This window comes from Pseudophryne corroboree, chromosome 2 (assembly GCF_028390025.1).
Source record: "Pseudophryne corroboree isolate aPseCor3 chromosome 2, aPseCor3.hap2, whole genome shotgun sequence".
In the NCBI taxonomy this organism is placed as follows: Eukaryota; Metazoa; Chordata; class Amphibia; order Anura; family Myobatrachidae; genus Pseudophryne; species Pseudophryne corroboree.
In genome coordinates, this window is record NC_086445.1 from 479886173 (window position 1) to 479913231 (window position 27059).

A 27059-nucleotide genomic window follows, 5' to 3' on the forward strand; every position below is an offset into this window, starting at 1 on the left:
TAAAACCAGGCCAAGTGTCAGTGCATCAATGCACAAGGGTCCTGGGAAAAATGGTGGCTTCTTACGAAGCGATTCCATTCGGCAGATTCCACGCAAGAACTTTTCAGTGGGATCTGCTGGACAAATGGTCCGGATCGCATCTTCAGATGCATCAGCGGATAACCCTGTCTCCAAGGACAAGGGTGTCTCTCCTGTGGTGGTTGCAGAGTGCTCATCTTCTAGAGGGCCGCAGATTCGGCATTCAGGACTGGGTCCTGGTGACCACGGATGCCAGCCTGAGAGGCTGGGGAGCAGTCACACAGGGAAAAAATTTCCAGGGCTTGTGGTCAAGCATGGAAACGTCATTTCACATAAATATCCTGGAACTAAGGGCCATTTACAATGCCCTAAGTCAAGCAAGGCCTCTGCTTCAGGGTCAGCCGGTGTTGATCCAGTCGGACAACATCACGGCAGTCGCCCACGTAAACAGACAGGGCAGCACAAGAAGCAGGAGGGCAATGGCAGAAGTTGCAAGGATTCTTCGCTGGGCGGAAAATCATGTGATAGCACTGTCAGCAGTGTTCATTCCGGGAGTGGACAACTGGGAAGCAGACTTCCTCAGCAGACACGACCTCCACCCGGGGGAGTGGGGACTTCACCCAGAAGTCTTCCACATGATTGTGAACCGTTGGGAAAAACCAAAGGTGGACATGATGGCGTCCCACCTCAACAAAAAACTAGACAGATATTGCGCCAGGTCAAGGGACCCTCAGGCAATAGCTGTGGACGCTCTGGTAACACCGTGGGTGTACCAGTCAGTGTATGTGTTCCCTCCTCTGCCTCTCATACCCAAGGTACTGAGAATCATAAGAAGGAGAGGAGTAAGGACTATACTCGTGGCTCCGGATTGGCCAAGAAGGACTTGGTACCCGGAACTTCAAGAGATGCTCACGGAGGACCCGTGGCCTCTACCTCTAAGAAAGGACCTGCTCCAGCAGGGACCCTGTCTGTTCCAAGACTTACCGCGGCTGCGTTTGACGGCATGGCGGTTGAACGCCGGATCCTGAAGGAAAAAGGCATTCCGGATGAAGTCATCCCTACCCTGATCAAAGCCAGGAAGGATGTAACCGTGCAACATTATCACCGTATTTGGCGTAAATATGTTGCGTGGTGTGAGGCCAGGAAGGCCCCTACAGAGGAATTTCAACTGGGTCGTTTCCTGCATTTCCTGCAAACAGGACTGTCTATGGGCCTAAAATTAGGGTCCATTAAGGTTCAAATTTCGGCCCTGTCGATTTTCTTCCAGAAAGAACTGGCTTCAGTTCCTGAAGTTCAGACGTTTGTCAAGGGGGTACTGCATATACAGCCTCCTTTTGTGCCTCCAGTGGCACCTTGGGATCTCAATGTAGTTTTGGGGTTCCTAAAATCACATTGGTTTGAACCACTCACCACTGTGGACTTAAAATATCTCACATGGAAAGTGGTAATGCTGTTGGCCCTGGCTTCAGCCAGGCGTGTCTCAGAATTGGCGTCTTTATCCTATAAAAGCCCTTACCTAATTTTTCATACGGACAGGGCAGAATTGAGGACTCGTCCTCAATTTCTCCCTAAGGTGGTTTCAGCGTTTCACTTGAACCAGCCTATTGTGGTACCTGCGGCTACTAGGGACTTGGAGGACTCCAAGTTGCTGGACGTAGTCAGGGCCCTGAAAATATGTTTCCAGGACGGCTGGAGTCAGAAAATCTGACTCGCTGTTTATCCTGTATGCACCCAACAAGCTGGGTGCTCCTGCTTCTAAGCAGACTATTGCTCGTTGGATTTGTAGTACAATTCAGCTTGCACATTCTGTGGCAGGCCTGCCACAGCCAAAATCTGTAAAAGCCCATTCCACAAGGAAAGTGGGCTCATCTTGGGCGGCTGCCGAGGGGTCTCGGCTTTACAACTTTGCCGAGCAGCTACTTGGTCAGGGGCAAACACGTTTGCTAAATTCTACAAATTTGATACCCTGGCTGAGGAGGACCTGGAGTTCTCTCATTCGGTGCTGCAGAGTCATCCGCACTCTCCCGCCCGTTTGGGAGCTTTGGTATAATCCCCATGGTCCTTACGGAGTTCCCAGCATCCACTAGGACGTCAGAGAAAATAAGAATTTACTTACCGATAATTCTATTTCTCGTAGTCCGTAGTGGATGCTGGGCGCCCATCCCAAGTGCGGATTGTCTGCAATACTTGTACATAGTTATTGTTACAAAAATCGGGTTATTATTGTTGTGAGCCATCTTTTCAGAGGCTCCTCTGTTATCATGCTGTTAACTGGGTTCAGATCACAGGTTGTACGGTGTGATTGGTGTGGCTGGTATGAGTCTTACCCGGGATTCAAAATCCTTCCTTATTGTGTACGCTCGTCCGGGCACAGTATCCTAACTGAGGCTTGGAGGAGGGTCATAGGGGGAGGAGCCAGTGCACACCAGGTAGTCCTAAAGCTTTTACTTTTGTGCCCAGTCTCCTGCGGAGCCGCTATTCCCATGGTCCTTACGGAGTTCCCAGCATCCACTACGGACTACGAGAAATAGAATTATCGGTAAGTAAATTCTTATTTTATGTGGATCTGGATTTTTAAATTATTTTATGTGGAAGTGTCTTTTTCAATGTATTTTATGTTGATTCTGGCTTTAAAATGTATTTTATGTGGATCTGGCATTTTCATTGTCTTTTATACCTGGAGTGTGGCCTAGCAGGCACAAGGTCACACCCCATTTTTGCACACGCGCCTTCGGCTTGATGTGGGCTCTTTGACGTACCTAACAAGAATTTTTGACTCTTTGTCTCTGACTGGTTGGCCACCCCTGTTCTAGAAGAAGATAGCTAGAATCTGATTGGTTGCTATAGGCAACATCTCCAATTCTGAAAACTCTCACTTTAGTAAATATACCCGTAGGAGTACGTCAGTGATGTTACAAATCTGTTAATTTCATTACCATATATGTGTTGGCCTTTGAGTGAACTGAAACTGAAATCCATGTGATACTGTATAGCATCTGTGTACTTCAGAGTGCAGCCCCAGCTGTTAAGGATAGGGAATTGGCAAGGAACTATTACTTAAATATCCTGACCACAAGCTCTATTGATGATGCTCCAAGTAATCACAGTAAATTTTTACATCATCTTGGATTTCCCCATGACAAGGTAGTTCTTCCTTCCGTTTCTGCACTAACAGGTACATTTTATTTACCCAGCAGCTTTCAGGTACGGATTACTCTGAATCTATATGTGCTGGTAATAGTGGATGCCTTGGTTAAGGACATGCCAAAATAAAATACAAATTGTATATATGTGTGTTTGTTTATAGGTATGTACCTGTATATATCTATATTTCACTCACTCTGTATATTCTACATGTATGTGTGTGTGTGTATATGTATATATATATATATATATATATATATATACTGTAGTGCTCATAAGTTTACATACCCTAGCAGAATTTGTGATTTTCTGGCTATTTGTCAGAGATTATGAATGATAACTCACAAACTTTTCTTTCACTCATGGTTAGTGGTTGGGTGAAGCCATTTATTGTCAAACAACTGTGTTTACTCTTTTTAAATCATAATGACAACAGAAACTACCCAAATGACCCTGATCAAAAGTTTACATACCCTGGAGATTTTGGCCTGATAACATGCGCACAAGTTGACACAAACGGGTTTGAATGGCTACTAAAGGTAACCATCCTCACCTGTGATCTGTTTGCCTGTAATCAGTGTGTGTGTATAAAAGGTCAGTGAGTTTCTGGACTCCTGAAAGACCCTTGCATCTTTCATCCAGTGCTGCACTGACGTGTCTGGATTCTGAGTCATGCGGAAAGCAAAAGAATTGTCAAAGGATCTGCGGGAAAAGGTAATTGAACTGTGTAAAACAGGAAAGGGATATAAAAAGTAGTGATGAGCGGATTCGGTTTTACTCGGTTTTACTCAGTTCTCAAAACGGCATCTTATTGGCTCACGGATGTCACGTGTTTTGGATAGCCAATAAGATGCCGTTTTGAGAACCGAGTAAAACCGAGTAAAACCGAACCTCGCTCATCACTAATAAAAGATATCCAAGCAATTGAGAATGCCAATCAGCAGTGTTTAAACTCTAATTAAGAAGTGGAAAATGAGGGATTCTGTGGAAACCAAATCACAGTCAGGTAGACCAACAAAAATTTCAGCCACAACTGCCAGGAAAATTGTTCGGGATGCAAAGAAAAATCCACAAATAACTTCAGCTGAAATACAGGACTCTCTGAAAAAAAGTGGTGTGATTGTTTGAAGATGCACAATAAGGAGGCATTTGAAGAAAAATGGGCTGCATGGTCGAGTCGCCAGAAGAAAGCCATTACTACGCAAATGCCACAAAGCATCCCGCTTACAATACTCCAAACAGCACAGTGACAAGCCTCAAAACTTCTGGAACAAAGTCATTTGGAGAGATGAGACCAAAATTGAACTTTTTGGCCACAACCATAAACGTTACATTTGGAGAGGAGTCAACATGGCCTATGATGAAAGGTACACCATTCCTACTGTGAAACACGGAGGTGGATCGCTGATGTTTTGGGGATGTGTGAGCTACAAAGGCACTGGAAACTTGGTCAAAATTGATGGCAAGATGAATGCAGCATGTTATCAGAAAATACTGGAGGAAAATTTGCACTCATCAGCCCGGAAGCTGCGCATGGGACGTACTTGGACGTTCCAACATGACAATGATCCAAAACACAAGGCCAAGTCAACCTGTCATTGGCTACAGCAGAATAAAGTGAAGGTTCTGGAGTGGCCATCTCAGTCTCCTGACCTCAATATCATTGAGCCACTCTGGGGAGATCTCAAACGTGCAGTTCATGCAAGACAGCCCAAGAATTTACAGGAACTGGAGGCTTTTTGCCAAGAAGAATGGGCAGCTTTACCATCTGAGAAAATAAAGAGCCTCATCCACAACTACCACAAAAGACTTCAAGCTGTTATTAATGTTAAAGGGGGCAATACACGGTATTAAGAGCTGTGGTATGTAAACTTTTGATCAGGGTTATTTGGGTAGTTTCTGTTGTCATTATGATTTAAATAGAGTAAACACAGATGTTTGACAATAAATGGCTTCACCCAACCACTAACCATGAGTGAAAGAAAAGTTTGTGAGTTATCATTCATATCCTCTGACAAATGGCCAGAAAATCACAAATTCTGCTAGGGTATGTAAACTTATGAGCACAACTGTGTGTATATGTATGTGTGTGTACATATATGTGTGTGTGTGTGTGTGTGTGTGTGTGTGTGTGTGTATACACTGCTCAAAAAAATAAAGGGAACACTAAAATAACACATCCTAGATCTGAATGAATTAAATATTCTTATTAAATACTTTGTTCTTTACATAGTTGAATGTGCTGACAACAAAATCACACAAAAATTATCAATGGAAATCAAATTTATTAACCCATGGAGGTCTGGATTTGGAGTCACCCTCAAAATTAAAGTGGAAAAACACACTACAGGCTGATCCAACTTTGATGTAATGTCCTTTAAAACAAGTCAAAATGAGGCTCAGTAGTGTGTGTGGCCTCCAAGTGCCTGTATGACCTCCCTACAACACCTGGGCATGCTCCTGATGAGGTGGCGGATGGTCTCCTGAGGGATCTCCTCCCAGACCTGGACTAAAGCATCTGCCAACGCCTGGACAGTCTGTGGTGCAACGTAGCGTTGGTGGATGGAGCGAGACATGATGTCCCAGATGTGCTCAATTGGGTTCAGGTCTGGGGAACGGGTTGGCCAGTCCATAGCATCAATGCCTTCATGTTGCAAGAACTGCTGACACACTCCAGCCACATAAGGTCTAGCATTGTCTTGCATTAGGAGGAACCCAGGGCCAACCGCACCAGCATATGGTCTCACAAGGGGTCTGAGGATCTCATCTCTGTACCTAATGGCAGTCAGGCTACTTCTGGCGAGCACATGAAGGGCTGTGCGGCCCCCCCAAAGAAATGCCACCCCACACCATTACTGACCCACTGCCAAACCGGTCATGCTGGAGGATGTTGCAGGCAGCAGAACGTTCTCCTTGGCGTCTCCAGACTCTGTCACGTCTGTCACATGTGCTCAGTGAGAACCTGCTTTCATCTGTGAAGAGCACAGGGTGACAGTGGCGAATTTGCCAATCTTGGTGTACTCTGGCAAATGCCAAACGTCCTGCACGGTGTTGGGCTGTAAGCACAACCCCCACCTGTGGACGTCGGGCCCTCATACCACCCTCATGAAGTCTGTTTCTGATCGTTTGAGTAGACACATGCACATTTGTGGCTTGCCGGAGGTCATTTTCCAGGGCTCTGGCAGTGCTCCTCCTGTTCCTCCTTGCACAAAGGCGGAGGTAGCGGTCCTGCTGCTGGGTTGTTGCCCTCCTACGGCCTCCTCCACGTCTCCTGATGTACTGGCCTATCTCCTGGTAGCGCCTCCATGCTCTGGACACTACGCTGACAGACACAGCAAACCTTCTTGCCACAGCTCGCATTGATGTGCCATCCTGGATGAGCTGCACTACCTGAGCCACTTGTGTGGGTTGTAGGGAGGTCATACAGGCACGTGGAGGCCACACACACTACTGAGCCTCATTTTGACTTGTTTTAAGGACATTACATCAAAGTTGGATCAGCCTGTAGTGTGTTTTTCCACTTTAATTATGAGGATGACTCCAAATCCAGACCTCCATGGGTTAATAAATTTGATTTACATTGATTAATTTTTGTGTGATTGTGTTGGCAGCACATTCATCTATGTAAAGAACAAAGTATTTAATAAGAATATTTCATTCATTCAGATCTAGGATGTGTTACTTTAATGTTCCCTTTATTTTTTTGAGCAGTGTGTGTGTGTGTGTGTGTGTGTGTGTGTGTGTATGTGTATATATATATATATATAATATTATAATCTCTGTATCACTATATCTCAACCATAACAACCAGCAAAGTTAAGATATATTCACTATATCTCTGCGATAAAACACCCAGGAATGCACCTGACACAAGTTGGAATATTACCCCTGACACAAGTTGGAATATTACCCCAATGCCGGATCCCACCCGGGAATTGGAAACTGGTCCTTCCCGGGTGGGATCCGGCATTAGACACTACCGCTGGCTTCCCTGACCCGGCAATATGCCGGGCGGGTTGACATAGCGGCAGGGGGCAGAGCCGGCAGCGGAGGCGGCGCTGGGAGATGAGCTCATCTCCTCACCGTCTCTCCCTATGCAGAGAACGTGTCGGAGCCAGTTTACACTGCCATTGACCCGGTATTCAACCCGGGAATAACACTGCTTTATTCCTGGGTTGAATTGCCGGGTCAGGCAACCCGGGATTTCGGCTATGGCGCTTTCACATCGCACGCTGACCCGGCAATATGCTGGGTCGATACTGGGTTATTTGTGCGGTGTGAAAGGGGTATACATGAGCTAACACTTAGGTAGGTGAAATAATGAGAGATGCCAGATATGTTCTGTGACTTTTTCACCTTTTAAAAGCCAGTGTGCAGGTGAGCATTAAAACGGTAAACATATCTTAAGTTTGATTCTTTTGTGATAGGAATTGCCATATCTATATACTGAGTGATAGAGTAGGACCTGCAGAAAAATGGTGTCTCTTGACGGGGGCTGCACGTTTAAATGTTTTGGTGAAAATATGAGCTACTGTAAGGGGGTTATTCAGGTTTGTTAGGAAACCAAAAAAGGAAGCAATTGGGCAAAATCATGTTGCACTAAAGAGGGGTCAGATGTAACATGTGCAGAGAGAGTTAGATTTGGGTGGGTTATATTCTTTCTGTACATGGTAAATACTGGCTGCTTAATTTCTACACTGCAATTAGTTTTCAGCTTGAACAAACCCCAACCAAATCTAATGCTCTCTGCACATGTTACATCTGCCCAACCTGCAGTGCAACATGGTTTTGCCATATTGCTTACTTTTTTGTTTAATAACAAACCCTAATAAGTCCCCATGCATTATTATAGTGAGTGCAGAGCACCTGTTAGCTTTCTCTCTCTCTCTCTCTCTCTCTCTCTCTCTCTCTCTCTCTCTCTCTCTCTCTCTCTCTCTCTCTCTCATACATATATATATATATACAGGTTGAGTATCCCATATCCAAATATTCCGAAATACGGACTTTTTTGAGTGAGAGTGAGATAGTGAAACCTTTTGCTTTTTGATGGCTCTATGTACACAAACTTTGTTTAATACACAGTTATTATACATATTGTATTAAATGACCTTCAGGCTGTGTGTATAAGGTGTATATGAAACATAAATGAATTGTGTGAATGTAGACACACTTTGTTTAATGCACAAAGTTATAAAAAATATTGGCTAAAATGACCAGGCTGTGTGTATAAGGTGTATATGTAACATAAATGCATTCTATGCTTGAATTTAGGTCCCATCGCCATCATATCTCATTATGGTATTCAATTATTCCAAAATACGGAAAAATCCGATATCCAAAATACCTCTGGTCCCAAGCATTTTGGATAAGGGATACTCAACCTGTGTGTATATATATATATATATATATATATATATATATATATATATATATTGTCTATATATCATATTTAGGATATCAAATAATAATGGAGTTAATTCACTCATACAAACATTTCGCAGGTAGGTGATGGCATTTCGATCTGCTATGAGACTTTGTCTAGACAAATTGCAATCCAGCGGCTCCTTTCTGGTTCAGGTCAGTGTGGTACACATGGCAAGCACTAATTTTTTACACCTGGCAGCATTTGAGGATGATGGGTTATTAGTTGTGCATTGTTCACTTTTTTATTTTTAGCCCTAAAGACTGTTTTGAAAATAAACCGAAACATTGGAGGAAAGTTGTTAATGTCCTTTTAACTGCTGATATTGTTAAGTCCTTGTGTTTGCTTCAATTCAAAGTGATATGAATAGTGCCAGGACGGAGGTCCTGAAGCCATTCAGTGGTCTCCTTTGCGTCTTGCACTTTTCGGGAAATACTAATTACCGCACCTTAAACTGGGTGTTTTCTCGTGGTAACAAGCATTCTACGACTTACTGCCTGCTGCAATGCTGTTTGTGCCATGCTGAAGGCAGAAAACAGTATTGCGGCACTAGTTTAGTCGGATATCTGCTCGCTCCTCTAGCACAGTCAATTGACACTGTTTGTTTGAGTGTGTGTGTGTGTGTGTGTGTGTGTGTAATAAATATATATATATATCTAATATTTTGTATATAAGAGTCGGGATACGGTCATTAGGTCGACCATACTTAGGTCAACAGTCATTAGGTTGACCACTATTGGTCGACATGCATTAGGTCGACATGGAAAAAGGTCAACATGCGTTTTTCACATTTTGTTTTAATTTTTTGGACTTTTTCATACTTTACGTTCCACGTGGACTACAATTGGCAATAGTAACCTGACCGAAGCATGGCGAGCAATACAGGGAGGGGGCATGGTGCATTAATTGGTATTCCCTGTCACTTTACGAAGAAAACAACACCAAAAAAAGTAAAAAAAAACCATGTTGACCTTTTCCCATGTCGACCTTGTTCATGTCGACCTAGTGACCATTTCGACCAATAGTGGTCGACCTAAACCTAAGTGTGGTCGACCTAATGACCCATACCCATAAGAGTCTGCTTCATAATTATCACATTAGCACCTATTCCACTCCTTTGTAAGAATATGGGTATACCTGTTTTTTCCCAATTATGTGTTGTATGACCATTAGGGGGACATCACATACACATAATCGTTATCATTTAAGTCTGACCTTCTGAAGAATCATTTATATTATATGTATACATATATTATGAAAAGAAAACCTTAAATTGTAGACTGGATTTTTGTGTAGTGTTTTGTTATGTTTGTTTGTTTTTTTTGCCAGGGCACATAAAATATAACTTGAATAGTTATGTTTTGTTCATTTAACTAATCCTTAGCTCCTAAGCCACATTGCTGAAAAGTCGTGCTCTATACTTGCCACTGCTCAGTTAAGCTGGGTACACACAACATTTTAAACAAATTTGCAGATAACGACCATTTGTATGACAAATCCTTGAAACTGATCAGTGTGTACGCACTATATCGATAATGATGCGCGCTCCCGGGGATCTCTAGAGACGTCGTCTGTACATGCGACTCAATTTTGAAAATGTCGCTAATGACTATGAGCAAATTGTATAGTGTGTATGCTAGTAACAATGAACAATGTTAAATTAGGCTGAAACCCAACAATTTCATAGTATCAGACGACTCCTGTATTTCGTTTGGTCGTTTTTAAAATTGCTCACTTTGTACGCACACTATCGTTTGTCCGGGAGTTGAAAGGAAATTATAAGTGACATTGTATCATTTGCATGTCGTCTAATGTGTAGCCAGCGGCACAGCAGCAATGATTGCTCATTACAGTTGTATGTGTAATTGTTTACCTTATTCAGATTTTAAACTCTTAAAAGACTCAGCAATTGTATATACATACATTTGTCTTTTTTGCCTTTTAGGTCTATAAAGGGGAATTTCAGCTTCCGGATTTTCTGAAGGATATGCCTCAGGTAGATATATTGTTCAATGTGTTGTATTGTGAGAAGACACTGTGTTACTAGTGTCTAGGAATAACTTGGCAATATTACATTTATTCCCTAGAAGTAATAGCATAATGTGAAAATTAGTGCTATTGTATTTTTATTCTGAAATTTAATTCTGTGTCGGTGGGCCCATATTTTTTGGCCAAAATTATGCTGATAACCTCAGTTTTACTCCCTGTTAAATTGCAAAGTTTATTATAATTGTTTTGATTACTACTAGTGTTCTTAGTGCTTAGAGTGTGCACCTGCAAGTTCACTATAATTCTGTATGGCACTACAAGTCTCAGCATGGTAGCATCTCCTATTATGTTTAGGGTGTGCAGTCCTGGGTGTAGGACACTGGTACCTCTGGAGACAGCAGGCTGCTCTTCCAGGCACCACTCAAGCTGGAGGCAGGTGCAACACTTTGTTGAATCCATGCCATTCTGGAGCAAACACCCCATCCTACCCAGTACCAGAAAGGTGCATCTGTTAAAGTGATCACTGTGTATGTAATGTTTTATATTTGCAATAAAAAATAAATTCATTATACTATAAATTTGTGGCTTCAATACTGGAAATGATGATTCCTCTACATGTAATATGTAATCATTTGAAGAGTAAAGTAGCGCACAAATTTAAGGTTGTTCTTTAAATGATCTGCTGGGGGGATTCATTGCCATATATTCTATGTCATGCACTATTCCTACTTTATAACTAGCAGGAGATGGCCATAACACTGTATCAAAGCAGCTCCTCTAAGGCAAATGTAACGCGCACCTAAATGTGAAATGGAAATCTTGTTCTTGATAGCAGGGTACCAGATGCTGCAGCAGCTGTCTTCTGATCTCTTGTGCCATTTGCCCTTAATACATTTCCATATTTATCTGTAAGTGTTCATGAAGATATGTCTCTTACTGGAATTTTCCCACAATTCTTAAAATATTAAGAGCCAATATGATTTTTTTTGTGTTCTAGCCAAAGAAGACACGGGAAGAAAATTCATGAGGCAAGATGATATCTGCATGGACTATTGCAGTTAATTAGCTTTGGGGCTGTAATATACGTAAATTTTGGAAAGTCATGTTTTATTGTTATAGTCGACATAACAAACTGACTTCTGGTGGTCTGCATGTCTTCTTTATTCTATTGTCCGACTAGGGAGAATCTGCCACATTGCCGCTATCATTCTGTATTTAGGTAGTTCAAACTATGGATCAAGGGCCATGGAACATGGGCAGAGGAGAATTTTAGTATTGTATCTCCACACTGCTGCTTGCTGGTGCCCAAGGGGCAAACTGTATTTAAGTGCTCGGCTAAAAGTGTAAAAAAGAAAAATAACGGTAGATTACACCCAGATGATATTCAATTATGCTCTGGCATGTCCCCATTTTTCAGTTAACGCCTGATCTTACATAGCACTTCAACCATAATCTATGGCAGACAGCTATTTGTGCACACTTCTCTGTGAAGACTTATGTGGGCTGTATAACAGAGTTACTATGGTAGCTGTCTGAATACAGGAAAGAGTAGGACCAGTATCCTGTGTTAATGTATGACTCAAACTCTGTATCTGCTAATACCAGACTAGTTTATGGCTGATAAATTCAACAGTTCAAACAATACTAAAAATAGTTTAAAATGGCACTTAATGTAGGCAGTCATGTACAAATTACGCTGTAAATACCTTCAAAGAATCCTTGATAATTAAGATTTTAACTGGTAGACAATGTAAATTTGCAAACATCCCTCAGCCTGCCTGCACTGAATACATCATTCTGTGCATGCAGTCATTGTAGGGCACCAATTCCATTATCTCAGGTCACTTGAATTTGATGAAATTATACTATTACGTGTAAATGAAGGAAGACATTACAAACTCTACATATTAGCAATAAAGATGTAAATTTACTGCAGTAAAAAATTTGAAAACTGATAATTTATTTATTTATTTTTTAATGAAAAATATAATTTTTCAGTCTCCATTACAGCCCTTACAGTGGGTTAGTCCTTCATTTCCCTAGTTTTTTCCTCAGGGACCTCCCACCTGGTGTACGTAAGCTAGCCCCTCCTACTCGCCTGTCTTTTTTTTTTTTTCCCTGTCTCTAGATATAGGTTTTTTCTTTTTTATCTTCACAGAAATAACCCCTTATATCATGCCTAGCTATGCACCGTCAGCTGCAGTCTGTGGCGGGGTGGCACTCTGGGGGACGGGTAGTCAGACAGACTACATGGAAAGAGTGCAGAGGGGACAGGTGGCTGTGCGCTGGAGGCCCCAATCAGCGGCTGCTGTTCCGCCAGGCTCCCCCAGTATACTACACATGGCGGCGGGAGTGACTCTTAACTAATACCCCTTTCAGACAGAAGCTGGGACTGGGACCCTGTTTTTTTCTGTCTTTTGGAACACGGGTTGGATCCCAGTCCCAGCTCCGTACCCCCTTTCACACAAGATATAAAAATGCCAGGTTAAGCATTTGGGCTTAACCCGAGTCCTTTCCCTGTGTGAAGGGTTCACTCGGGTCAGAAATGCTGGGGCTTCACCCTGGCCTCGATCAGGATCAAACCCCAATTTCAACCCGGGTGGACCCTTTCACACATAACCGGGTTGACCCTGGTTGCCCTGGCAAATTCCTGGATCCTTTTCTCGGTCTGAAAGGAGTATTAGTTTGGATTTATGCTCTTCATAAATAAGAATTATTTATAAGAATAAGTTTTATACTGGTTTTGTAACATACATTTCTCTAACGTCCTAGTGGATCCTGGGGACTCCGTAAGGACCATGGGGAATAGACGGGCTCCGCAGGAGACAGGGCACTTTAAGAAAGAATTTGGATTCTGGTGTGTTCTGCGCCCTGCGCAGCAATTAGGACCTCTTTGCAAAAGTGGGCATATATACAGTTGGGCACTGTATATATGCATGAGCCCCCGCCATTATATTGTACAGAAACGCGGGACAGAAGCCCGCCGCTGAGGGGGCGGGGCTTCTTCCTCAGCACTCACCAGCGCCATGTTTTTTCTCCACAGCTCCGCTGAGAGGAAGCTCCCCAGCCTCTCCCCTGCAGATACACGGTAGAAGAGGGTAAAAAGAGAGGGGGGGGCACATAATTAGGCGCAAAAATCAATATAAACAGCAGCTACTGGGTTAACATTAAGTTACTGTGTTATTCCTGGGTTAATAGCGCTGGGGTGTGTGCTGGCATACTCTCTCTCTGTCTCTCCAAATGGCCTTATGGGGGAATTGTCTTCAGATGAGCATTCCCTGAGTGTGTGGTGTGTCGGTACGTGTGTGTCGACATGTCTGAGGTAAAAGGCTCCCCTAAGGAGGAGATGGAGCAAATATGTGTGTGAGAGGGTGTCTCCGTCGACAACGCCGACACCTGTTTGGATATGTGTAATTAAGTGCTAAGGTAAATTTATTGCACAAAAGATTAGAGAACAGACAGGAAATCTACCCATGTCTGTCCCTATGTCGCAGAGACCTTCAGAGTCTCTCAATGATCAATATCCAAAATAATAGACACTGATATCGACACGGAGTATTCAATATATGATTATTGTAATAAAAGATGATTTGCATATCACTGATGACTCATCTGTCCCTGACACAATGGTACACATGTTTAAGGGGAAGAAAGCTGAGGTAAATTTCCCTCCTCTCATGAGGAAAAAGAGCGGGAATCTCCAGACAAGAGACTGCAGTTTCCCACAAAGAATTCTCAGGGAGTATTCTTTCCCCACTAGGGCCAGGATACGATGGGAATCTTCCCCTAGGGTGTCACGTTTGCCCAAAAGGTAGCCCTGACGTAACAGCTATTCTCAGGGATCCTGCAGATAGCGTGCACATTCTGGTACACTACTCAGACCGGCGATTGTGTCGGCATGGGTTTATAGCGCTGTGGTAGCGTGGACAGGTACCTTATCAGCAGAGATTGAGACCCTAGAATGTATATATAGAGATATATATATATATTAAAGATGCTGTCTTAAGAGATATATATATATATATATATATATATATATATATATATATATATATATAAAACATGCCCAAAGAGACATGAGTCTACTGGGTCCTAGAGTCAAAGCTATGTCGATTTCTGCTTGACGTGTCCTGTAGAATATGCAATGGACAGATGATGCCGACTTTAGAGGCATATGGAAGACTGAGGATTGTGTGCAGAAAGGTTCTCGGACCTGGTCTCCACAGTTATAGCTGGTAATTCTGATATTTTGCCTTATATTCCTGCACAGCCTAGGAAAGCACGACATTATCAAATGCAGCCTTTCGAACAAAGAAACAAGAAAGTCCGAGGTGCGTCCTTTCTTGCCAGAGGCGGGTGCAGAGGAAAGAAGCTGCACAACACAGCTAGTTCCCAGGAACAGAAGTCCTCCCCGGCCTCTACAAAATCCACCGCATGTCGCTGGGGCTCCACAGGCGGAGCTAGGCCCGGTGGGGGCACGCCTTCATAAGTTCAGCCACAAGTGGGTTCACTCCCTGTTAGATCCCTGGGCAATAGATATTGTGTCTCAGGGATACAAGCTGGACTTTGAGGAGATGCCCCCTCACCGACGGCCCTGCCGGCTTCCCCCCACGAGAGGGAAACAGTGTTAACTGCAATTCACAAATTGTATCTTCAACAGGTGGTGGTCAAGGTTCCCCTCCTTCAACAAGGAGGGGGTTATTATTCGACCATGTTGTAGTCCCGAAACCAGACGGTTCGGTCAGACCCATATTGAATTTAAAGGTGACTCTGGACGTAAAGGATGCATACCTTCATGTCCCCATTTATCCACCTCATCAGGCGTACCTCAGAATTGTGGTACGGGATTGTCATTACCAATTTCAGACGTTGCCGTTTGGTCTCTCCACGGCCCCGAGAATATTCACCAAGGTAATGGCGGAAATGATGGTGCTCCTGCGGAAGCAAGGTGTCACTATTATCACGTACTTGGACGATCTCCTCATAAAAGCGAGATCAAGAGAGCAGTTGCTGAACAGCTTATCACTTTCTCTGGAAGTGTAAAGGCAACACGGCTGGATTCCATATATTCCAAAGTCGCAGTTGGTTCCTACAGCTCATCTGCCTCTCCTAGGCATGATCCTAGACACAGACCAGAAAAGGGTTTATCTCCCGATAGAGAGAGCTCAGGAGCTCGTGACACTGGTCAGGAATCTATTAAAACCAAAACAGGTGTCAGTGCATCACTGCACTCGAGTCCTGGGAAGGATGGTGGCATCATACGAGGCCATTCCCTTCGGCAGGTTCCATGCGAGGACCTTCCAGTGGGACTTACTGGACAAGTGGTCCAGATCACATCTTCAGATGCATCGGTTAATCACCCTATCCCCCAGGGCCAGGGTGTCTCTCCTGTGGTGGCTGCAGAGTGCTCACCTTCTCGAAGGTCGCAGATTCGGCATTCAGGACTGGGTCCTGGTGACCACGGATGCAAGCCTCCGAGGGTGGGGGGCAGTCACACAGGGAAGAAATTTCCAAGGGCTGTGGTCAAGTCAGGAGACTTGCCTTCACATCAACATCCTGGAACTAAGGGCCATATACAACGCCCTACGTCAAGCGGAGTCCCTGCTTCGCGACCAACCGGTTCTGATTCAGTCAGACAACATCACTGCAGTGGCTATGTAAACCGCCAAGGCGGCACAAGGAGCAGGGTGGCGATGGTAGAAGCCACCAGAATTCTTCGCTGGGCGGAGAATCACGTAAGCGCTCTGTCAGCAGTGTTCATTCCGGGAGTGGACAACTGGGAAGCAGACTTCCTCAGCAGGCACGACCTCCACCCGGGAGAGTGGGGACTTCATCAAGAAGTCTTCACGCAGATTTGAAGTCGGTGGGAACTGCCACAGGTGGACATAATGGCATCCCGCCTCAACAAAAAGCTGCAGAGAAATTGCGCCAGGTCAAGAGACCCTCAGGCGATAGCTGTGGACGCACTGGTGACACCGTGGGTGTTCCCGTCGGTCTATGTATTTCCTCCTCTTCCTCTCAATCCCAAGGTGCTGAGAATCATAAGAAAAAGAGGAGTGAGAACAATACTCATTGTTCCGGATTGGCCAAGAAGGACTTGGTATCCAGATCTGCAAGAAATGCTCACAGAGGAACCGTGGCCTCTGCCTCTAAGACAGGTCTTGTTGCAACAGGGGCCCTGTCTGTTCCAAGACTTACCGCTGCTGCGTTTGACGGCATGGCGGTTGAATGCCGGATCCTAGCAGAAAAAGGCATTCCGGATGAGGTCATTCCTACGCTGATAAAGGCTAGGAAGGACGTGACTGCTAAACATTATCACCGTATATGGCGAAAATATGTTGCTTGGTGTGAGGCCAGGAATGCCCCCATGGAGGAATTCCAGCTGGGCCGTTTCCTTCACTTCCTACAGGCGGGAGTGACTTTGGGCCTAAAATTGGGTTCCATTAAGGTCCAGATTTCGGCCCTGTCTATTTTCTTTCAAAAAGAACTGGCTTCTCTGCCTGAAGTTCAGACGTTTGTGAAGGAAGTGCTGCATATTCGGCCCCCTTTTGTGCCTCCAGTGGCACCTTGGGATCTTAACGTGGTGTTGAGTTTCCTGAAGTCACACTGGTTTGAGCCACTTAAAACCGTGGAGTTAAAATTTCTCACGTGGAAGGTGGTCATGCTATTAGGCGTGTGTCAGAATTAGCGGCTTTGTCACATAAAAGCCCCTATCTGGTTTTCCATATGGACAGGGCAGAATTGCGGACCGTCCACAATTTCTGCCAAAAGTGGTGTCATCTTTTCATATGAACCAACCTATTGTGGTGCCTGTGGCTACTCGTGACTTGGAGGATTCCGAGTTACTAGATGTGGTCAGGGCTTTGAAGGTTTATGTAGCAAGAACAGCTAGAGTTAGGAAAACTGAGTCGCTGTTTATCCTGTATGCATCCAACAAGCTGGGTGCTCCTGCTTCAAAGCAAACTATTGCTCGCTGGATCTGTAACACGATTCAGCAGGCTCATTCTGCGGCTGCCAAAATCAGTAAATGCCCACTCCACAAGGAAGGTGGGCTCTTCTTGGGCAGCTGCCCGAGGGGTCTCGGTATTACAGCTTTGCCGAGCAGCTACTTGGTCAGGTTCGAACACTTTTGCAAAGTTCTACAAGTTTGATACCCTGGCTGAGGAGGACCTTGTGTTTGCTCATTCGGTGCTGCAGAGTCATCCGCACTCTCCCGCCCGTTTGGGAGCTTTGGTATAATCCCCATGGTCCTTACGGAGTCCCCAGCATCCACTAGGACGTTAGAGAAAATAAGATTTTACTTACCGGTAAATCTATTTCTCGTAGTCCGTAGTGGATGCTGGGCGCCCGTCCCAAGTGCGGACTTCTTCTGCAATACTTGTATATAGTTATTGCTTAAATAAGGGTTATGTTATGGTTGCATCAGGGTTGATCTGATGCTCCGTTGTTGTTCATACTGTTAACTGGGTATGTTATCACAAGTTATACGGTGTGATTGGTGTGACTGGTATGAGTCTTGCCCTGGATTCCAAAATCCTTTCCTTGTACTGTCAGCTCTTCCGGGCACAGTTTCTCTAACTGAGGTCTGGAGGAGGGACATAGAGGGAGGAGCCAGAACACACCAGAATCCAAATTCTTTCTTAAAGTGCCCTGTCTCCTGCGGAGCCCGTCTATTCCCATGGTCCTTACGGAGTCCCCAGCATCCACTACGGACTACGAGAAATAGATTTACCGGTAAGTAAAATCTTATTTTTTGCCTGATGATGAGTTTTTAATAAGGGTTGCAGAATATTGGTATATAGCATCTTCTTTGATAGTCTCTATATAATAATACCATGGTAATTGAACAGTTTGCTATCAATATAATCCTTAAATTCAAATAATTTCCAAATAATGTGAATCTGTATTTAATTGTACAAAACTGTGTGTCTGTGACGTGCACTGAAACTCCTGTTATTCATAGTGATAAAATATCATCCAATGCCTGCTCTCCAATGCTACAGCAGAGTTCTGCTTCTCCAATCAAATGCATTCTATCAATACATGTGTCTGCATCAGCCAGCCAGTCAGCCAGTCAGCCAGCCAGTCAGTCAGTCACTAAACAGAGATTTATACAATCGTGTGAAACCTTCTATGTTAAAGAAAGCCTTTAAGGCAACAAATGGAAGTGGATCCACATCGTTGCCCTACCTAGAAACAATATTGGTCTTTACCAAATGCTTATGTAATCTTAATTCAGTTAGAGGTACCCATGCACATCACATTTTTAGTGCTTCAGTCCTGGCAAATGATGGATCTGCGAAAACTAGTAATTATGATTCGCCTTCTGTGTGTCATTTTATCAGTCCTTTAATAGGCAAGATAAAGCAAGACAAGAATAAGTGCTTTTGGTTCGTAATGTAGCTATGTGACCCCGCCGGTCACAATACCGACCCCTATATCACCGTAAGGGGCTTCATTGCGCTCGCCTCCCCCTACTCCCTCCTGGCATTCTGCGGCCGGGATCCCGGCGTCGGTAACACAACTCCAACCCTTTGGTTCCGTAAGTACAGCTGCTTTACAAGTGTGATGGCTAAGTAATGTACAGTACAGAGAACCATAACTATTTTTTAAGCTGGGTACACACCACAGCGACATGTCCCCTGACTACAGAACATCAGATTCAGGTAAGCATATATGCTTACATATACACTTAATATATCTGTCCTCACATCACAGCTGGAAGTGCATTTGAATTTGCCCACCCTGCGGACTGCTGACACACGCAACCAGATGCACCAATACCTCCGCAGTTTTATCGGCCATTGGCTGTGCTGCAGGGCCGACACAATATGTCTGTAAACTAGATCGTTCACAGACATCCTGGGTATACACAGCCACCCGAGATATATATCGTCCGTTCTCTCGAGTGGATGATATATCGCTCAGTGTGTACGTAGCTTTAATTACAGCAGCTGAACATGCTATTTGTTGCGCATACGTTTCACTGTCAAACCCTTTATATGTGGAACTCTCCAGAACAGAGCAGTAGAAATATGTTTTTATTAGCTACGGAATGTCTGTTATGTTACCAGGTAATAAAGACAGAACAAAAATGTATTTGCTCCCTCCAAATTAATGTTTTATTATTTTGCTAGCTGTTCTGTCTGCGTGTTTTTTCCCTCTAAATTCCATATGTTTGTATGTAACAATCAACATGTTATCTGCTTATAAATGTGAACATTCTTTATTTCTTTTTTTCACAGACTGAAGCAGTGAAATAGCAAAGCCTCCTTATCAGTCAAGGTAATAATTCCATTATGGATAAACTATTGTGTAAGTCATCATTTCACATTAAACCCCAATCCAGCTGACTTTTTTTTTTACATTTTTTTCACCAAAAATGCAACACAAGTATGGCTTTAAGGCAAACATAATAAATATGGTCATGGGGCCTGATTCATACTTGCACGCTATTAATGCCGCAGCTGCAATTTTTCTTGTTGTGTATGCGTGAAAATATGCTGTTTCAACAGCAACTACAACTTTTATTGAGATGCCCTCCAGAGCCGTTGCAGCTGCCCGCAGCTGTGCACACATACACAGCATCAGTTCCTTGTGTGAGTGTACGCTCGTATGGGCGCCGTAACTGAGATGCTGGAGACATATGTGAGCATGTGATTGCAGCAGATGCTGCTGGAGACACACCCCGAAAAAGGCCTGACCACGCATGTGGTTTTGTCTTCACTCCCTTTTGCCACCCATAAAACTGTCTCTTCCCGTCATTGTCTTGCGACTGAATTCTCAAATGTGTTCATGATAGCAATTCAATCAGTGAGCGCACACATTGCGACTGGGATGTATGCACAGACCATGACAATTGATCAAGTGCGAGAATATTGAAATAGCATGCAGCTATGAATCAGGCCCACGGTCAGGCACTTTGCTACACAAGGTAACAATGAGGGGGCAGCGTGAGGAAAGGAAAACATACAGGAGGAGTCTTTGATGAGACCTATAGGGTGATTCAGTTGTTTTTGATGAAGGAGACATCATGCTGCCACAAAGTGTCTTTATGTGTAGATAGTATGCTTGGAGTGGCTCAGTGTCCTTGTAGATTTAGGTTAACTTTGCTTGATAGTAGGTTGTATGTTTTTGCATGGTGTTGTACAGATGTGTCCTCATACATTATTGCTGCAGTTGTGCCAAACTGCCCCTCTCGAAGCGCAAGGTCCACTGCAACTCTCCTTTTACCCAAAAATGTGTCTTAAGTTAATCTGATCCGTGACTCAGTCGCACACAGATATACAAGTGTCATATATCAAAGTGGCATCGCAACTAAGAAGCATTTTTCAGTTAAAAGACATGAAAAAGACACCAGGCACTATCGGGGTTGCAACTGGACCTAGCAGCTCACATGCGTCTCGTGTCACATGGAGTATTGAGACTAGTTGTATGAGCACACGTCTGTATATATTCATTTTGTAGTTTTGAGACCTGCACCTGTGTATATCACAAAATATCATGTGCCTCATCATGTGCACACGCCATAAAGGGTAACAGACGGTGTGTTTGCTCTATCTTTGTAAGCCTCATTTAAACAGTGTGCTGTTTTGTTTTGTTATGTTCTGCTAGTTGCCCCACATATTTCTGTGTTCTTCCCTTTCCCACGTTGTGCTTCACTTTTAAGCTGTCCTATCTCCCCAATGCTTAGCTTCATCCACTCTCTCTGCATATACTGCCTACAGACTCTGTCTTTTTTTTCTTCATTGCAATGAATTCACCTCAGAATAATGGTGGTCATTCCGAGTTGTTTGCTCGCTAGCAGTTTTTAGCCGTGCAAACGCATTGTCGCTGCCCACGGGGGAGTGTATTTTCGCTTTGCAGAAGTGCGAACGCCTGTGCATCAGAGCGCCTGCAAAAACATTTTGTGCAGAACAAGACCAGCCCTGGACTTACTCTTCGTGTGCGTTGATTCTAACATTGGAGGGTTGGCTTTTGACGTCACACACCCGCCCAGCGTTCGCCCAGCCACACCTGTGTTTTTCCAAACACTCCCTGAAAACGGTCATTTGACACCCAGAAACGCCCCCTTCCTGTCAATCTTCTTGCGTTTTGCCGTGCGACTGAAAGCTTTGCTAGAACCTGTGCAAAACCACAAAGGACTTTGTACCCGTACGTCGCGCGTGCACATTGCGGTGCATGCGCAGAAATACCGATTTTTAGCCTGATCGCTACCGCTGCAAACAACGCCAACTAGCGATCAACTGGGAATGACCCCCAGTGTGTCCTATCAATTAGTGACTGAAAAGAGTTCAGGAGTAATAACTGAATTAGAGACGAGACTAACTTTCCTCAAATGAAACTGAACACATGAATTATTAGTTCAAAATTTCAGTTAGTGATGCATGTAACGTAAGTCTTCCCCACCCCTCTTATTCTTGTATGTCTCAAAACAGTATATTCATGCATGGCAATAGTGCATACCCAGTTCTGTGCTCAGTCCATACATACCTATTCATCTGGAATATATATGGGAAGACCCCCCTGGAGAACAGGGCACCCTGCCGGGTTCCGCCCACTACCTTGTTTTATTGAAATGCAGGTGTGCAAAAACAATTGTAGCGCCTATATGTCTTTTGAACAAGACCTAGTTGTCACATCTGTTGAACTTGTGGGTGTATGCGGGAAACAACGTGTTTTTAGCACCAGGATGCATCCGTATGTACAATTACACTAATCACTGGAGAGAACATAAATATGTAGCATAGCAAGTATAGTAAGGGGGTACAAAGTCTGTCACTTATCCCTGAGTAGTCTTCTCTCTGTGTATGAGTTCAGCAACAAGTTGCTATCACCTTGCAATTCTTAAGGAATCTGATACAGGTCAAAAAGATGAGTTTGCAGTAATATGAGTTACTGTGGTATCACTTTCCCTGCCACCAATCCATACAGTGATTTTCTCTACTGCAATCAGCCGAGCTCTCACTGCTTTGGTCAAAATGCTCCCTCCTAACATGGCAAACTGCTGCAGAGGATTGAGAGAGCATGTTATGGACATATTTACTTAGTTATAGACACTGCAGGTATTTTATGTGTACTGTTAAAGCAATTGTCAACATTCATTTTCTAACTTGTGCTAGACTCAAGGTATAAGGAAAGTTAGTGCAAATTGCACCATGGCCCTCATTCCGAGTTGCTCGCTAGCTGCTTTTAGCAGCCGTGCAAACGCTAAGCCGTCGCCCTCTGGGAGTGTATCGTAGCTTAGCAGAAGTGCGAACAAAAGGATCGCACAGCGGCTACAAAATCATTTTGTGCAGCTTCAGAGTAGCTCCAGACCTACTCCTAGCTTGCGATCACTGCAGACTATTTAGTTCCTGTTTTGACGTCCTGAACACACCCTGCGTTCGGCCAGCCACGCCTACTTTTCACCAGCCACGCCTGCGTTTTTTCACTCACTCCCGACACACCTACTTCCTGTCAATCACTCTGCGGTCAGCTGTGCGACTGAAAAGCTTCGCTAGACCTTGTGTGAAACTACATTGTTCGTTGTAATAGTACGACACGCGTGCACATTGCGCCGCATACGCAGAACTGCCGTTTTTTTGCCTGATCGCTGCAAAGAAAGCAGCTAGCGATCAACTCGGAATGACCACCCATGTGTACATAGCTTGCAATACCGATGCGCGCTCCCGTGGGGTCTGTATGGCAAGAAAAGATAGACTGTGCAGGCAAGTCAATCTTGACTATATTGTCTACAATTTAGTACATAGTATAGTCAAAATTGGCACTTAGTCAAAATCTCACATAGTCAAAATCTCAAGTAAAGATAGTCAATATCAGTGGTTCAGGGCTCCGGGGAGTTCAGGGGAAATCGCAAAGTTACAATTGGAGATAGTCAACATCTCACTGTGTGTATGCACCTCTATTACACAACTTGAATCTGAACGGTTACTTTGCACATTGGGGGTAATTCTGAGTTGATCGCAGCAGGAACTTTGTTAGCAGTTGGGCAAAACCACGTGCACTGCAGGGGAGGCAGATGTAACATGTGCAGATAAAGTTAGATTTGGGTGTGGTGTGTTCAATCTGCAATCTAAACTGCAGTGTAAAAATAAAGCAGCCAGTATTTACCCTGCACAGAAACAAAATAACCCACCCAAATCTAACTCTCTCTGCACATGTTATATCTGCTCCCCCTGCAGTGCACATGGTTTTGCCCAACTGCTAAAAAATTTCCTGCTGCGATCAACTTGGAATTACCTCCATTGTACGGTTATCAAATAAGCCCTATATTTATCATTGCTAGATAGAATGTTATTGGCCTACATATGTATTGTGATAATCTTGTTTACCACCTGTTTCCTCTATTCTCTGTATAGGTGTTGTCTTTTCTGTCTGTGGAACGGACCTGTGATGATTATTCTGACGCTGCTAACAGACTGTGATGTGTATCTGTTGGCTGCATCCTGACCTGTCTCATTGTCTGTACTGGTTAGCACATATCTCCACAACGGCACATGCTCACCGATAGGAGTAAAGGCACTTTTGTGGCAGGAGACATCTACCTTCTAGCAGTGGTGTAGTACTGTATTTACCAGCTGTATCTGTTTTCAAGTAAAAGAGAAATGGGAAGAAAAGGACGTAAACGGTTCTACATCCTGAATATCTTATGTGGCCTCTCAACATTGCAATGCTGTGACATCAATGTGTTTTTTTAATGTTTGTTACTCTTTTTTTGGGAGGGGGGTGGATAAGCAATATAGGTTGCATTACATTTCAGCAAAGTATATATTAAATGTATATACCCTGCTTACAGTAGCGTTTCACCAGCAATGTAATCATGTGTATGACAGTGGTAAATGTTCTCTTACCACAATATAAGCTCACGCACAACATATAAATGTTCATACACATAGTAGATTTTAAACCGTGGCCACTTGTTAATACCTATTTTCTTACAAGCATCAATTGTAACCGTAGTGTTTTGGCAACCTAGAATTGGAATGTATAAAGTGACACTATACATTAACGTCAATAGTGATCTGAGGAATAACAAATATTGAATTACTCTGTAACATGATGTTACATCTGAATATATTGTACTCAGAGGCACATCATCACGCCATGTGCTGTGCGCCACGTGTTCTGAAGTCTAGATGGCACCTTCTTTTACTGTACGTGTCATTGACTAATTACGTACATTACTCTGTTTAGTTTTAAACTAAACACTGTGGTTATTCAAATTGGTAGACACCCTTCCAGTAGTCACAATTGGAAGAGACCAAAGCATTCCTGCCACTGCTGTGCGGTGTTCTCTAACAATGTCATGGGCATCTTAATAACTTTTGTCACTAAACTTGGACATGTTTTAAATATAAAATCAGAAATTCATGGTATTATAATTACAGATGTCTGGCCGATAGACCTTCCTAAATATTCCACCTTCGCCCATTATTTCTCTTTGTGGAGAAATAAAAAAAATAAAAAAAACTTTTTAATTATTTAATAAAAACTTCCAAAGAAGTTGGGTTTGAAAAAAACATGCACATTTACAATTTTAACTTTTTTGTATTTTATTTTTCAAAATAAAAGCTTTAAATGTGATTGCTTCTGGAGGATATTTTAAGTGTATTTATTTACTAAGTGTGGTGCAGTAACTATCTGGGCACCTAACCTTGTATGTGGGAATGTTTTTGAGCCTTTTCCATTGTGTTTAAGCCAGATTAACTGGGAGTCAAGGATGACTAAAGGGATAATATTTTAGCTATGAAACCGTACAGAGAAATTAATTTCTATTCAATATTGCGACATATTTATTAGTGATGAGCGGATTCGGTTTTACTCGGTTTTACTCGGTTCTCAAAACCGAATCTTATTGGCTATCCAAAACACGTGACATCAGTGAGCCAATAAGATTCGGTTTTGAGAACCGAGTAAAATCGAGTAAAACCGAATCCGCTCATCACTAATATTTATGGTATATTACTGTTTAGCCTAGTATTCTTTATTATTGGTTACAGTACTTTACATATTTTATCCCCCCTCACACCTTCAATCATACATTCAGTTTTTTAAGTGTACTGGTCACCTTCATGTTAAACAGAAATCTGGACAAAGATATAAATGTTATTTCTGCAGCGGGGTACACTGGGGTTCCACAGGGATAACATCAGGGTGTAGAGTTGGATCTTGATCCGAGGCTCCAACAGGCTAAAAGCTTTGACTGTTCCCAAGATGCACAGCGCCGCCTCCTCTATAACCCCGCCTCCGTGCACAGGACCTCAGTTTGTAAGTTGGTGCCTGCAGTGCAGGCTGACAACAGGGAGGGCTTCGCTGGGCAGCCCTGAAAAGAGCTTTCATTTGAAGAAATAAGACTTCAAGAGCCGCAGAATAGGCATTTAAAAGTGCTATGTGTCATTCTGACACATCGTGCTGCGGCTCCCTCACCTCCCAGCGGCGCTCTACACTCCTGCTCCCTGGTTGCCAGGTAATTACAGTGGAGGGCTCTGGTTCTTACATAGGGCGCACACACACCGCCGCTGCTTTCCGGGATCGCTTGGGCGCTGCAAGGAGGAGGTAAGAGGGTTCCCCAGGCAGGACCCGCTGCAAACAGCGATCCGGCGCGGTCTATGGGAGGCAGGCTGTGCTTGTGGACACTGTGGCCGTGCAGGGACCCCACTAGACCACCAGGGCAAGGGTACAGGTCGGATTGTAGCATTAATCCGTTTCCATAAGGCCCGCAGTACCCGGTGGTGAAGTCCAGCAAGGGGATCTGGCTCTGACCTGTAGCCCCTCCCCCAGGGCGCCATTTACTGCTAATGTTCCGGACAAAGGGCGTGCGATGGTTAAGGGGTCGTAGCCCCTTGCAGCGGCGTGAACAGCGCACGCAGAGCCTAATGAATCACCTAGTAGGTGCTGTGGTTGGGGGAGTGGCGGGTGTGGGGGAGGGGGTCTGGGGGTGCCGCAGGTGGGGGAGGGGTAGTTGCGGGAGTGGCGCAGGTGGGGGAGGGGGTGGTGTGGGAGGGGCGGGTGCCGCGGGTGGGTGTCCGTAGCCGGTGCGGGGGTGCCGTGGGTGGGGGAGGGGCAGGTGTGGCGGGTTGGGGGGTGCTGTGGGTGGTGGAGGGGGTCCAGAGCCACCGTGGGTGGTGGAGGGGGGTGTGTGGGTGCCACGGATGGGGCCCGGAGGTACTGCGAGTGGGGGAGGGGTGAGTAAATCTTCTCCTCCTGGAAGCAGCTAGGCTGCTGTCCTCTCTTTGACAGTTGCTCTCCCGAAGACTCGCACAGCAGCCAATCACTATTGTTAGCGCCGGTGTCCCAACGCGCCGCATTAGAGTGAAGAAGATGCACTCAGTAAATTACAGCTTCCAGCAGGCCTTAGCGCCGGAATGCTTCAACGCTAAGGGCTGCTCGGAGCTGCAGTTTATTTAGTGCATCTACTTCCCTGTAATGCGGCGCGTTGGGACACCGGCGCTAACAATAGTGACTGGCTGGCAGAACTGACTGA

The 27059-nt window shown here is 44.3% G+C and overlaps 1 protein-coding gene across 6 annotated transcripts in view; it reads left to right on the forward strand.

Annotated features, from left to right (window-relative positions):
- The window catches only part of TPST1 (tyrosylprotein sulfotransferase 1), a 248922-nt gene extending 223763 nt beyond the window's left edge, over positions 1-25159 (forward strand). For 2 of the 6 annotated variants that reach the window (XM_063953847.1, XM_063953849.1), the window contains exons 4-6: positions 8664-8739; positions 10530-10580; positions 11571-11606. In XM_063953847.1, coding sequence (XP_063809917.1) covers positions 8664-8739; positions 10530-10537 — 84 coding nt within the window. In that variant the 3' untranslated portion in view covers positions 10538-10580; positions 11571-11606. Of the gene's footprint in view, positions 1-8663; positions 8740-10529; positions 10581-10927; positions 11087-11570; positions 11607-19818; positions 19859-23934 lie in introns of those variants that run through there. The other 4 variants (XM_063953851.1, XM_063953848.1, XM_063953857.1 and 1 more) reach the window with 4 other exon arrangements.
- The last annotated feature ends 1900 nt before the right edge of the window (positions 25160-27059 follow it).